Genomic DNA, 13,999 nt, shown 5'->3' with positions numbered 1-13,999 from the left:
AAGTCATTTATTTATTGCTGGAATGGCACACAAATAAGAAGGCCTGGATGATATTATTTAATAGCAAAAATGCTGTTTAATTTAAATGGAAAAAATGCTTAGTGAAAATAGAGATATTCTATTGTTTTTGAGACAGTGTGTCATATCACTCTCATGGAGATTATTCTAACATAAACTTGTGTTTTTACCTTCAAAAATAGTTAACTTGGTCATTGGATCAGGGGGTTTGTAAAATCTTAAAAATTTATTGTCAGAAACACATATTGCACTGCTATTATGGATCGTTGTTCATCCGTTCAAGAACTGACACATAAAATTACTGATCTGGATACACTAAGATGGTGGCTCTCTTCTTCGCACAAATTGCAAGTAGTTGTGTTAAAAATGTATTAAATGAAGCTGGTTAATATAATGTTCCTAATACTTGTTCAACAGTATTGCGCAAAACTGAAATTTTATTGCAAGAAAGTGATAAAATATTGGTCTGTGCTAAAAAATATGTTGGTATTGACAATGATTTAGTAACCGAAGAAGGATTTCAATTTGTTGATAGAGTTATTTTTTTCTGAAACTAGCATGAATAACAAAAGTGCAAAAGAAGAAGAAGATACAGAATACAAATTAAGGAGTTTTGGAGAAGCATTAGGTAGGTATGCTCACACAGCAGGAAGTATTCACAGTCTGTATAAATAGTGATGATTTGTGGTAGAATATGTTAACTGCTAAAAATATTATTGAAAACAAAAGTTCAAAGAATAAGATATTAAAGCAGAAAACAGTATTTGATTATTTTAAAACTTTTTAGAAGATTATTTTAGAATCGGTGTTCATGTTTTGTTTTAGGCTAAATATATTTCTTTTTTTATGTGTAACTTACAAGTGAAAAATAATTTACGAGGGTTATTTTTGTTTCAAGGTCCGATCGGTCACGAAATTAAAACCACAGTGAAAATAAAAAATTTTTTATTTGTAACAAGTACTTACATAGTTACGCTATTTTTCTACATAGTCGCCACTCGGATTTAGACATTTGTCATAGCGTGGTACCAACTTTCCAGTATCCTCGTCATAGAATGGAGCCACCTGTGTTCCCAAGCATCTTGGGAACCCATCTTGCGCACAGTTTGCGGAACTGAAGTCTCTCACTCATAATGGTGTAGAGAGCTGACCTTGAAATTTCAGGAAACTAATCACTCAATACAGAAATTGTGAACCGACGATTTTCTCGAATTGCTTCATCCACTCCTCAATGAGATCATCGGTTGACACTCGCTTCCTTCCCTGACCTCCTGCATCATGAACATCTGTACGTCCTGCTTTAAAGTTCCTGCACCATTGTCGCACTTTGCCCTCACTATTGAAGTTTCACCGTACACATTACTTATTCGTCGATGAATTTCAGCTGCATTATACCCCTCAGCCTGAAGAAATCGAATTACCTCACGCACTTCACACTTGGCGGGAGATATTATTGTTGTAGACATGTTTACGTGCAAGCTGGGGTGTTCAGAACTAAAGGAAGTGACACGGTGTGATTGAAGGCCATACTAGAGACACTGCGCAATACATGTGTGCAAAGGTTCATCCGATTTTTGCAGATGAAATGAATTAATCCATATTATTTCTACAGTTCAGATTCCCCAGTAATCCAGACTCAATAAACCACATCCATTCCGATTAGGAAAAAGAAAAAAAACAGATTACTGGGAGTATTCTAGGATACAAAGCTCCAAGGATTAAAGTGGAGATCAATTAAATTTTTTTCTTTTACAAAAAATTCAGTTACTACTGTTTATTGACTTAAAAGATATATAGATGAGTGTTTATTTATTTTTTATTATTGCTAAACAAATAAAATAGCAAACAAATTAGAACTTGAGAAGAAAATTTAACTCCTTAAAATAAAAAACACTTAATTATAGAACTAGAGTTTTAATGAGTTCATAAAAAATATATTGAAGGAGATTACTTTTGATGCTGTTGAAATAGGTAATTCTTTGAAAAGTACTCTATTTATTTATTTTTAGAAACTAATGGTGTTTTGAAGGATCTATTAGTACTGATAATATCAATTATAAAAGTATAAATTGATAATATAAATTATTTACATTATCATGCATATTTTTGTTTGATAAAGTATAACACAGCTTTGTTGTGATTAATAATAATGTCTTTTAAGTTGAAATGGTTAAACGCCAAATTTATTATGTTTTAATGTGTATTCTGTAAAAAAAAAACACATTTTGAACAAAAAATATTTTCTTTTGTTCAATTAATGACATTTACATGTCATATACATCCTTATCTCATTGGTTTGAGGAAGGGGGGGGGTTGCTTATTCTTCTGTAGTTGAACAGATTGCAATATGCATTATAAGTAAATAAAACAAAAAAAAAATGTTTGTGTATTCTAATATAAACTTTTATTACAATAAAAGCTTAAAATAAAACTGTGCACTACATTGTCTAAGTAAAATTCTGAATTATTTACTTCTTTGTTTGAGCTCAATCTGCAGACAGCTGTTTTCTATGTACATTACTTTTGATTCTTCTGCTTCATTTCTTCATTAGACTGCAATGGAGATCCTGAACCCTGAAGGGAAAGTCACCTGCCTTGTGACAACCCTGTTCGCCACACTATTCCCTCTGTTGCTAGTCCTGATGGGCTTTGTTGGATGGAGGTCATCTGTTAGACCCTTTAAACTTTACATGATTAATGTAATCATTATAGATAGTAATTTCTTACATATGATGAGATCATATTGTTCATAGGTATTTTTAGTTCAGGAGCTAGTTGGTAGTCTTTATGCAAGTCCTTTAAATGTTTAGAACTATAGATCGACCACAGAATATAATCTTTCTCCCTATCATCATTGATTAAGTCATTGTCGAGGAGATTAATTTTTTCTTAACTTAACCATCAAAATAGGGCAAAAGCTCAACCATGGTGGTCCCAGTGAGGTGTTAAGAACAAATGTATGGATCCACATTGTAGGAATTAATAGATGTATCACAAAAACTCTCAAAAACATCTGCAAGAAGAAGGATATCACACAAAATGTAAAAATAGTGATAGTCACCCTGCTCAAAACGAACAGTGACATCAACAACCAAGGCCTTCTCTGGTGCTTTAATAACCAGATCTGGCCCTACGATTGCGACGTCAGTGCTAAAGAGTTGTTTGCAAGCGACTGACAGACTGTCAGGAGGCTTTCACCTCCAACACATCAACAACCTGATTATGATGGTTTATATGAGCACCTCGCCCAGCAGGGCAATCGCCAAGAACGTGGGTTAGGGTTTCGTTAAGGGAACATCGACGGCAAGTATTGTTGACACTCGAATAAACGCAGTAACATCTCATCCATAATCAATTTCCTCTCTGGGAAATAACACAGACCATCAAAGCCACGTGTTTCCAACACGATTCCCTTTAAAACAGTTAATTTCCTTGCCTTGCGAAGGCTGGGCGGCCCATTTGGAAAGCTCCAAAACCTCCTAGATCTCTTCCAACGCCCCAGGTCAGGAAGGGAGAGGGACCAAGATAGCCCCATTGCCCGAGCAAGTCTCATATTTAGAGCGATCCGAATGAACCAAAATGGCCCGTACATCAGCATCAAACGTCTCCTGCAGAACACAATAAGCTCGAAGAGCCGAAGCACACATCAAATCGGCCAACTGGAGCACGCCCAAACCACCATCAATATGCCTACAGTAGATAAGGCCAGATGGATGCCTAAAGGCAGGCAGATGGAAGCCTATAGGCAGGCAGATGGAAAAATTCCTTAACAAGGCAGCGAATCAGAATGTCCATGCCTGAAGCTTAGTTAAAGACAGTAATTGAAGCACAAGACGATGAAAATAGCCCAGCAAAACATAATAAATCAAGAGATCAAGCTTCTGTTTAGACTTTAAAGCCAGTTGCCCGACGTGTTCACAAGCCTGCTCAACCTCCCACATATTGCAGGGACCAGAAATACCACCTGTCAAGGAAAAATAAGCATAAAGAAACCTCAATTCCTCGGACACACCAAGGTTACGAAGAAGGGAGCCATCCACCTTGATAAATAAAGGGACATCACCCAACTCTTACCTTTCTTCCGGACTCCAAAAACGCTTCACTTGTCAGGGAAAGTTGGTCAGTGGAAACAACCTCTGCAGAGAAGCAATGCTGTTGGACAACAAAACAATATCGTCAGTAAAACCAAGAATCAGCATAGAAGCATTAATATAAAGGACCTTTCCAAACTACAAATACGGCGAATCAAGGAAACTAAGACAAAATTAAGGAGGACAGGCCTGGCCTCTGAAACAGTTCAAACATAGTTTGCAGGCAGCAGCTTGCCACAGAATCTCATAAGCCTTGACGGCAACAGGAGAAGGCCCATGAGGAGTTTCAGACGACTTATCGGCCATAATCAGTAAGTTTTATTCGAAGCTCAAGAGCACTCATATAAGCCGAACAATCCTTGCTCGTCACCAAGTAGTCTAACTACCTCGCGCAACCAGGGCACGGAAAGCTATCCTTCCCATTTGAACAGGATTTCAAGTCATGACAACCCTTACAATGACCACAAGCCACATTTCACGGCAGTACTTGGAAACGTGTTCGTAGTCTGACACCTATAGCAGCGCGTTACATCATTGTAGTCTTGAACCCGGCAGCAACTCCAGTCAATAAACACACGTTCCCGCCGCCACAACCATTTTCAGACCGAAGGAGAGCACTCAGTAAGCCAATGAGTTTCCTTACAGCTAGACGTAATCACCTTTAAAACCTTAAATTCCTGCTGAAATTCCTCAAGTGAAGGCCTACCAGACTCATTCTGGGAGTACAATCATTCTAATACTTTCTCCTTGGCAAGGTCAACCAGAACATCACAGCATAAGTTTGGGCCTGAGGGGGCGAGGCCGCAATAAAATCAGGCCCAACTCAAGAAGAGCCGAGCAACTTATTATCCTACCAACATTGTCACTGTCTTCTGCCTCAAGCAAAACATCCCCACGTTTAAGCCGACGAAGGCTCCTGACTCCAATGGAGGCTTTCTTAGGCTTATTACATTTTTTCAACGACACAGGTGCCGGACGAACAGAAGCCACAGAGGCAAAAGTCAAAGTAGGGGGTCTCATGGGTTCCCCCCATGAGCCCCCCTACTAGTATTTGTTGCTCATGCAAGCTACGCAACAAATACAATTTACCCGCAACACATTGAGAGATACCGTCCAGCATTGCCTTTAACAAAACCTCAAAATCCTGTATAGCACCACCTCGCTTTCGACCACCACGCCGCTTTGCCTAGTCGCTAGGAGCAAGATGACATTGCTGAAACGAGGAGATCCTAGCCTCTAGCGTATCAGTATCTCCAGGAAGCTCAGCGGGCGGAGAGAGCTCAGCAGCAGCGACAGCCGTAGACATTCCAGTATCAACCCCAACAGCCTTGGACCTAGTTTTAACTCTCAATTTAGACGGCAATTGAAGTATCTGTGAGGAACTCTTGGTGGGTTTATCCAAAGGAATAGAATCAAGAGAAGGAACCGACAAATCGGCTGGAAGGGCATCAGACCTTATTCCAGATCTGCGAGCACATGTACCATAGCTTTTTGAGTAGTCCCAAGATGATCAGCAGAGCCCTCAGCATTAATCTCCTGAACGTCCGACTCAGAAGAGTCGGACGCACCACCATGCTAACGCAAAACTGGAAAGGGGACCTTCGCCCGAATTGGCCCTCCCAACTGGGAGCAGGCACAACCATTTGAGATCGCTGCATCGCCGTTCGAAGTCATCAAGCATTATAAGGCAATCCCAATAGACCGCCCCCGGCAACCAGGGGGATGATCATCGGACTCAGAGCCAACCGAAAAGGAACAATAGCTATCTGGTCCGATTGAATCCTTTTGAACAGAGTCCATCACGATAAATTTAAAATCAATAAAACAACTAAGAATCATAAACCAAATAGGCAACTTAAAAAAAAAAAAAAAATGAATAAGCCCGGCAAAAAGAAAAGAAAGGAAAAAACAGCCATACAAAAACAATGAAACAAAGGGAAAACTGGGCGGCTACTTAACAAAATAAACCCTAAATCCAATCGGATAAAGCCACAAATCCACAAAGAAAACTAAACAAATTAAGGATATAGCACTATTCAAAGGGTGCCTAAATAATACAACAAGCCTGCAGATGTAGATCCCAATATAATATTCAACAAGACAAAGTAAGCAAGCAGTAACAACTGCTTAACAATGACAATCAAATTATTTTATCTTGATTGTTGGTAAAGTAATCGGTGACAGTGCAACAAGAAGAAATGTTGCATTTTGCAAATGACTTAGCATTCTTTAATGAAAATGAACAAGAAATTTGCAAACAACTTCATATAATGAAAAAGTTTGTGTAAAAAAAGTAATTTAAAGATAAAGATCAGAAAAACAAAAGGCATGACCTGTAGCCAAGGTAAAACTGACTTGTGTTAGCATATTGCTAACTGGAGAAAGTAAGCCACAAATGAAATTAACCTATCTATGCAGTAAAGGCGCTAAAAATTATGTAACAAATTACACATCAACCGAATATTTAATTAAGGTTATTGCTTATTATTTTTGCAACTGCATGTAAGAGAATTATTTTGAAAACACAAAGAACATACTGACAGGACAGTGGTTGACTAAGGGGGATTCGTAGAGCGTCTGTAAGTTTACGCACTTGGCATTGTCTGACCACTTTGCGAATGCGTCACTGCCAGCTTTAGCTTCCACACCTACCAGCTCATAGAGGCTCTGCACCACTAGTTTGCTCAAGTTCATGCAAGTCTGTCAATAGTGTCAGTTAATATTTGTTGATAGTGTCAGTTAATATTTGTTGATGCTGATGTATATGATTGAACTGTTGACTTGTCATTAGTAAATTGTTTATTACTGATTGTAACTTCTTTTTAAATATATCTGTAATGAAGCAATGAAACGTACATATCAAAGTTCTGCTTCTCTTTTGAGGTTGTTGACCCACTCTGTTGCTACAACTTCTGGCAACATCGCAGAAACAAATGACACTTTAACCAGCAAGAATTAACGCAGATATTGTAAATATTAAATAACAATCTTGAAAGACCTATTATTGTAAAACGTATAACATAGCTTTAAACCTAAATAAATTGAATATGATGAGTTCAGTGACAAAAGTAATTATTTTATTGAAAAACATTTAATTTCATTTGGCGACCTAACTTTCTTATCATGCACAAGTTAAAACAGAGATCGGCTGCTAACCTGCCATAAAGGATATTTCGCCACCAGTAAAAGAATATTGTCCTCGCATTCAATTTAGTCTCATAATAGATGGTTTATTAGTTTAAAATACAAAATCCATTTTTTCCATTCTTTAGCCTGCACACAAAGTACTAAGTATTTCTTGGGAATCAATAAATCATGTAGTAGCGTGTTACTTTGCTTTGTTCGTCTAAGTGAATGGAAATCGACAGTTATTTTAATTATTTCAGGTTGTGACAACGTTGAGAGTTTTGCATGAGTCAAAACAAAAACCTACAATAATAAAATATCAATTTTATAATAAATATTACTCCCAACCCAAGATTCAACTGACAAATGTTACTGTTGAGGAGATCGGAAATAAAATCCTACTGAGTAGGGACTGTAATAATAAATATTATTTATAACTATATATTTTTTCACAGATATATTAAAATAAAGCTTATGTATTCTTTAAACTACATTTATTATTCAAATATATTTTTTCAATATGAATAACGTCGAATGCAATTATCATCAGTAGATTTAGGTTCTGATAATTCTAAAAGTGAAATACTAGTTAATTTTTTTTCACACATTGTATCGACAGAATTATGATAAAACAATGAATTTATATTTCTGACTTTACTTCCAAAATATGACATTAATCCATCATAAGAAATGATTGTTATTGAAGGATTGTTACTAATATTTCTATTATTTAATGTTTTTGTACAGTTCAAAATATTTTTATGAATTTTAATATAACATTCTATCAAAAAAGCAAAAACCGCTAATGAAAATCCTATTCCTAATAAAAGAAACATTCCTTGAGTATCATCCAGTGTCAGTTGTCTATCTTCTGGAGCGCCAAGTTTAAGAGTACTAGACGAGACCTGAAAAATAATAACCATAAGTTGTCAAATACAACTGTTTTCAGTTTAGAATTTCCAGTGATTAAATATCATTGTTTTAATATTAAATGTTTTAATTTATACTAAGAAAACTGAGACTTATGACATATAAAACACTTCTTTTCATATGTTTTCCTAGTAGCACAATTTTAACATTTTATTACTAATTGTGTAAAAATTAATCATTTAAGTTTATGTAGGAACAAAGTTTTACTTCTCATTTATGAATTTTTTTACAGAATTTTATCATGTTTAATCATAGTTGAATAAGACCAATTTGTCGTCTTGTGTATTTTTTCATTCTTGTTTTTTGGCAGATTTTTATTTGACTCCAAAAGGGAATCTTGATAAATTTGATATAGAGATTACAGATAGTAGTAATGCATATCCACCTGTTCAAAATGAAACCAAACTTTAAAAATAAAAATGTTTGAAAACTGTACTTGATTAATTTCAAATTAAACAGAATTACAATCGAGAATATTGAAACATCTGGATGGCAACAATATATACTGCTGAAAATCACAATGAAAAATGTACATTTATATCAGGGGTAATCGTCATCTGTGAAGTTTTAAAAGAATTTCTAAAAAAAATTTACTTTATTTTGAATAAACAACTGAATGTTTACATTTACTTTTGCATAATTTTATTATTTTTCTTTAGCTATATATAGCAAAACTATTTGTGAATTAAAAAATCATACTTATTACAAATACCTAATATCCTAAACACAGAAAAACATAATACAGTGAAGTGAAATAATATTAAAGCTAAATAAATAATGTAAATGATTTTAATTGGGTTCACGGAAATTGAATAGAATGGAGATCATCAGAGGAGCAGATAAGAAAACCATTGTTATTAAGATAATTTTTTTTTCTGCTAAGAACAGTATGATTTCTATGTTGAGTACTGTTTACCTTTCTTAGCTTCATTCTTTTATTATATGTTTAACATACAAACAGTAAAAAACATAGAAATCAGATAAGAAACTCTTACATCATACAAGACTTTAGATATTATTCATGCATGTTTAGTTATTTTAAAAGAGAGTAAATTTTAATTTTTAATCGTTTTGGTAGTTTATTAAAACATCTGATCCCTGTTATATGATAATTTTTATTATTTATAACCAATCTAGAATAGGGCTTAAGAGGAAGACAAGTAAAATTCTGTGAGTAAAGGCACCACTGATAATTTTTGTAGCTTTCATTTGAATTAAGAAATACATTCAACATTATCACTTAAATTCCTTAGTGAAGCCCACCTCCAAAGCTTTAATCCATATTCGAAATTAGAATGAAAGAAAGCCATAACTCTTACTGATTCATATTCACACATATTTTAAGGTTCTATAACATGTAAAGAACATTGGATAGCTTCCTATTCTGTATAGCTATGCCTATCTAGATTAATCCCAAAAATATTTATAGATGAAACTTTTTGTACTGCTTGATGATTAAAATTTAATGCTATGTTGTGCTTTTATTTAGGAATAAGTCATTACTGAAACACAAGATACTAGCTTCTGTTAGAAAGCAGGCAGATCTTGATAAAATTCTATGTTAGTGAATAAAAAAGTCCAATAATTGATCTCTGAGAATAGAACATTTTATATCTTTAAATCCCAAATTTCTCCCATTGAAAATGTCTGTTTGCAATCAGATAAAGTATGACTCCAGCAATCTGAGTTATTACCAATAATATTGTAAGATTTCAATTTAGTATAATTTAGATTTTTATTTAGTATAATCCATTGTGGGATTGAATCAAATACCTTATTCAGATCCCAGAGAGTTACAGCAGCAACAAATTCAGGGTTTTCAACTTTATCAGCAATTTGATATATTAATGTTTGTGTGGCCTTAATATTATATGTTCATTTACCTTTTCAGAATCAATATATTTTAGTACATACTCGACCACTGATTTTAAAAGTAAGAGTATGCCTGATTTTTTATGATGGCTTCAAAAGCCTTGGATAAAATGAACTCAATTAGATGGCAACTTTAAACTGCACATCTATTTTCTTTTTTAAACACTGAAGTTGTCTTAAGTATATTTTAACATGAATGGGAAATATTAATTGAAATTAGTTATTGGGACAGCAGTATAACAATAATATTTTTCGGAAAAATACACACTGTCACAAGAAACAACTTTTTAAATGATTATCTGATACAAATAGGTATTTTTAAAAGTATTTTTACTAATGATTGCAGAAATGAATTTATTTTTACTTTAACACATCTCACAAACTTATACTGTTTGTTTTAGCATAATACTTGCATAAATTTCAAGTTATTTTAAAAGAATGAGTATGGATTTCATTGAGAAACTTTGTGTTGTGGTAGTGGCCTTAGTTACCTAATAAATTTATAAAATTAACTATACACTTAGAAAAGAAATTTCTGAAAAATAGCATATTTACTATTATATTTAGTAATACAGTACTCAATATGTGAAATAGTAAATCTTATTACGGTGTAGATGCGATTAACAGAGATACATTTAGTGATGAAATTTAGTATTATTGTTATTCTGTATAAACAAGTACAAGCACAAGCCACATTGTAATTTCCACAGTTGCACATTGTAAATTTGATGAATTGAATCTTAATATGTACCAATAAAAGTATGACTTTCACTAAGTAACTTTGCAAGTCATACTATTTTTAAGAGATCCTCTTTTCTGTATGTAAAAACAGAAATTGAAGAAAAAAAATGGTTTGAGTTTTTTGTACAACTAACTTTATATATTACCTAAAAAAAAATCCCTACAATGGCAATTATTAAAAGAAATATTTAAAACATGAAAATATAACGAATACATATAATTGATCAGATTTATTTTATCAAATTTCCTTATATATTTTATTTTTTCAAATTTCCTCTATCTCACGCCGACTTAACTTTTTTCACACATGGCTTAAAACTTCTTTTCCTTTATTTGTGCCCCTCAGCAATGCTGTCTCTCTTTTACATTAAACAGTAGTTCACATTGTGTTAATATTCCACCTCCCTTGGTTCCTCTTTTTCATGTCTTATAGAGACATGAAAATGGATAGAGATGTTCTCCTTGCTCTTCATTGACATCTCCTACGTTCTCAGGAAAAAATTGATGTGCAAATTTAAAAAATGAAGCTTCACCCATGTTACAGCCCAATTTCATGAAATTCTGCAACATTGGTTTAACTATGGCTTTTATTACGGATCTTTCTTATCCAAAAAATTGGCCATAACTTATTTAAATTTAATCCAAACACTGTTTTTACTGGATTCATTATAGGTACAAATGCTTATCTTTCATTAAATTCCTGATCTACAGCCTCATGAAGATCCCTTCTTTAGGTTTTTCATAAGATATTTTTGGAAACTTTGTTACTAAGAACTGGAAACAGCAACCATCTTTTGGAAGTGCTTTAGTAAGTTATTAGATTAGGCCAAGCGTGATATGAAGAGGAGGTTGGTTTATTAATTATGTTCTTTGAACTAGGTTGGAATTTTTCTCTTTTGAGCCAGTCTGTTACCAGTCTCTGTTGAGCCAGTCCAATGCTTGTATTTGGCCCACTGTCTCATTCACAAATGGACATGGCATTTCATACATACAGCCAGACTGTTGAGCAAACAATATATCAATGGCTTTCAAATCGCCACAGATTGTCGAAGAATGTTTTCATAGTTTATCTTTTTTTAGGATAGCTTTAAGATTTTCATAAAACTCCTTAAAATGCACCAAATGAGCAACAGTGGATTGAACCAATACAATTGCTATTGTGTAAAAGTACACCCTTTGGCCTCCATTTTGATGGGTCTGTAAATTGTCTCTACTGACTTTGGTCATGAATGATAAAAATTCATTAAGAAATCAATATTACAACAGATTTTTTGCTTTCAATCTTGATTCTAGCGATACACTGCAACTTTTGTCAGTTTCAAGTAATGAGTTAACTCGTTAATTGAATCCATGATGAATTTATATGCATTGTCTTCTTAAGTCTTGTATGCTTCATCATCATCAGTTTCATTTTCTGGGCTGCACTTAGTAACCTCTGACACGTCTTCGAGAATTGTAGGTGAAATTAGAATAGAGAGAGATTCATTATGTGCAACCAACCGGTCTTATGGCAAAAGGAATATTAAATTTTTATGATTTTTTGGCTCCCTCCAAGTCATTGAAAAAGGCAATGATTTTTTTCTTACCATTTTTCCAGTCTCAATCCCTCTACACACATATGGCATACTTTATGCGGCGCCCAGCTTTTGTCTTGATATCAATGCCTTACGCCAAAGAATGCATAATACACATTTTTCACAAAACTAGTAATATCTTATCTCTGCTTGCAATTTATAACTACCAAAAACATAACAGAAAACATTTGGGTTATTTAAAAACTTTTGTGGATTCATTTTTACTCAAACTGCACAATCTAAAGATCACAGCATAAACATAATCTCAAAGCACTATAGAAACAATAACTACAGTTTGTCGCCAGCTGTGTGTAACAAGTACTGTTAATTGCTCCGTCTTAGAAAAAAAAATATTTCCCTTCCCACAGAAATTTACGCAAATTAAGCTTAGGAAATAAAATACTTATTTGATTTACAAAAAACTGTGCGTGATAAGCAAAAAAACTAATACTACATCGGAAAATTACATGATCATCAAAACTTGTGCAACATTGTGTTACTCATACTGTAATAAATATGGTTGCAAGACGACTTCAAACTATTTCTTTAACATCAATTACTGTAACTTTTACTGGAAAGTTTTAGTCCAGTTCGACATTTACTCAAAAATTTCTTATACAAACAAATTTTTCTGACATTTTACAGATGAAAATATTTCAACTTAGCTATACAATTAAGAAAGTAGTTATCAAATTCACGTAGAGAGATTGATATTTTCAGAGTTAGTAGAGAAATTTTAATTTCATTTCTGATTATACATCTGATAACGCATCTTTAAATTTAATAGTTGATTTCAGTAAATCAACTATTAGCCTTACATTTTCATCTAGTAGGGATTATTAAAAATATTTTTTAGTCTTATAAACCCATTTTGATTCTTCAGAATCATTATTGAATGATTTGTCTTTATTGAATGAGATCTGTTTGTAGCCACTTCTTTTGTTCGTGTATTAAATATATGTTATACATTGTACATCTCTGATAAATTGTTAATTGTTGGAATCCAACATTGTAGAGATTGTATTGAGGAACCAGCTGTGTTTATACACATTTGGCTAGGTCTCACACTATCAAATTACTAATATGAAAGGCAACTTTTAAACCTTTGTGAACCCTAACAATCGTGCTAAAAGAAACAAATACTTTTGATTTTAATAAAAAATAAAATCAGATATCTTTTCACCAAAAAAATATAATGGTAAATTTCTTCTGTCTTGGAAAAAATAAAAATTTTAAAAATTCTTTAGAAATATCTTAATTTAATAGAGCTCTAAATAACCTAAGCAGGAAGGTTGTAGGAGAGAATGTGATACACAGTCTATACTGTGTTTCTTGGTTAAGTAGAAGTGAATAGGTATAAATAATTAAACTTACTTCTAAGAATTTTCCAGTACTTGCTCTATACTGATCCCATTCAACATCTTTTGATAACTTTTTATAAAATCCTGTTTCAATAATTCTCAGCATCACCATATTTATCTCATTCACATAAATAGAATCTTTTGGAAAAGCGATTGATAACATAATTGGTACAAAGCATTCTCTGCATAAATGAAATCTGGATTTTCTATGCCTTGAACTGATTTGAAATATAAAACATTTACTTTCAAGAAAGAATTATGTAAAATATGAAAATATGTAAGCATT

General features: G+C 33.4%; 1 protein-coding gene across 1 annotated transcript in view; it reads right to left on the bottom strand.

Moving 5' to 3' along the window:
* Window positions 1–7,750: 7,750 nt before the first annotated feature.
* LOC142317965 (ionotropic receptor 21a-like) overlaps window positions 7,751–13,999 on the bottom strand; it is a 66,113-nt gene continuing 59,864 nt past the window's right edge. Inside the window, 2 exon segments of the mRNA XM_075354497.1 lie at window positions 7,751–8,140; window positions 13,727–13,931. Coding sequence (XP_075210612.1) covers window positions 7,751–8,140; window positions 13,727–13,931 — 595 coding nt within the window.

This window comes from Lycorma delicatula, chromosome 1 (genome assembly GCF_047948215.1).
Source record: "Lycorma delicatula isolate Av1 chromosome 1, ASM4794821v1, whole genome shotgun sequence".
Lineage (NCBI taxonomy): Eukaryota > Metazoa > Arthropoda > Insecta > Hemiptera > Fulgoridae > Lycorma > Lycorma delicatula.
Note: the sequence above shows the minus strand (reverse complement) of the source record. Positions and strands in the feature narration are given on the sequence as shown.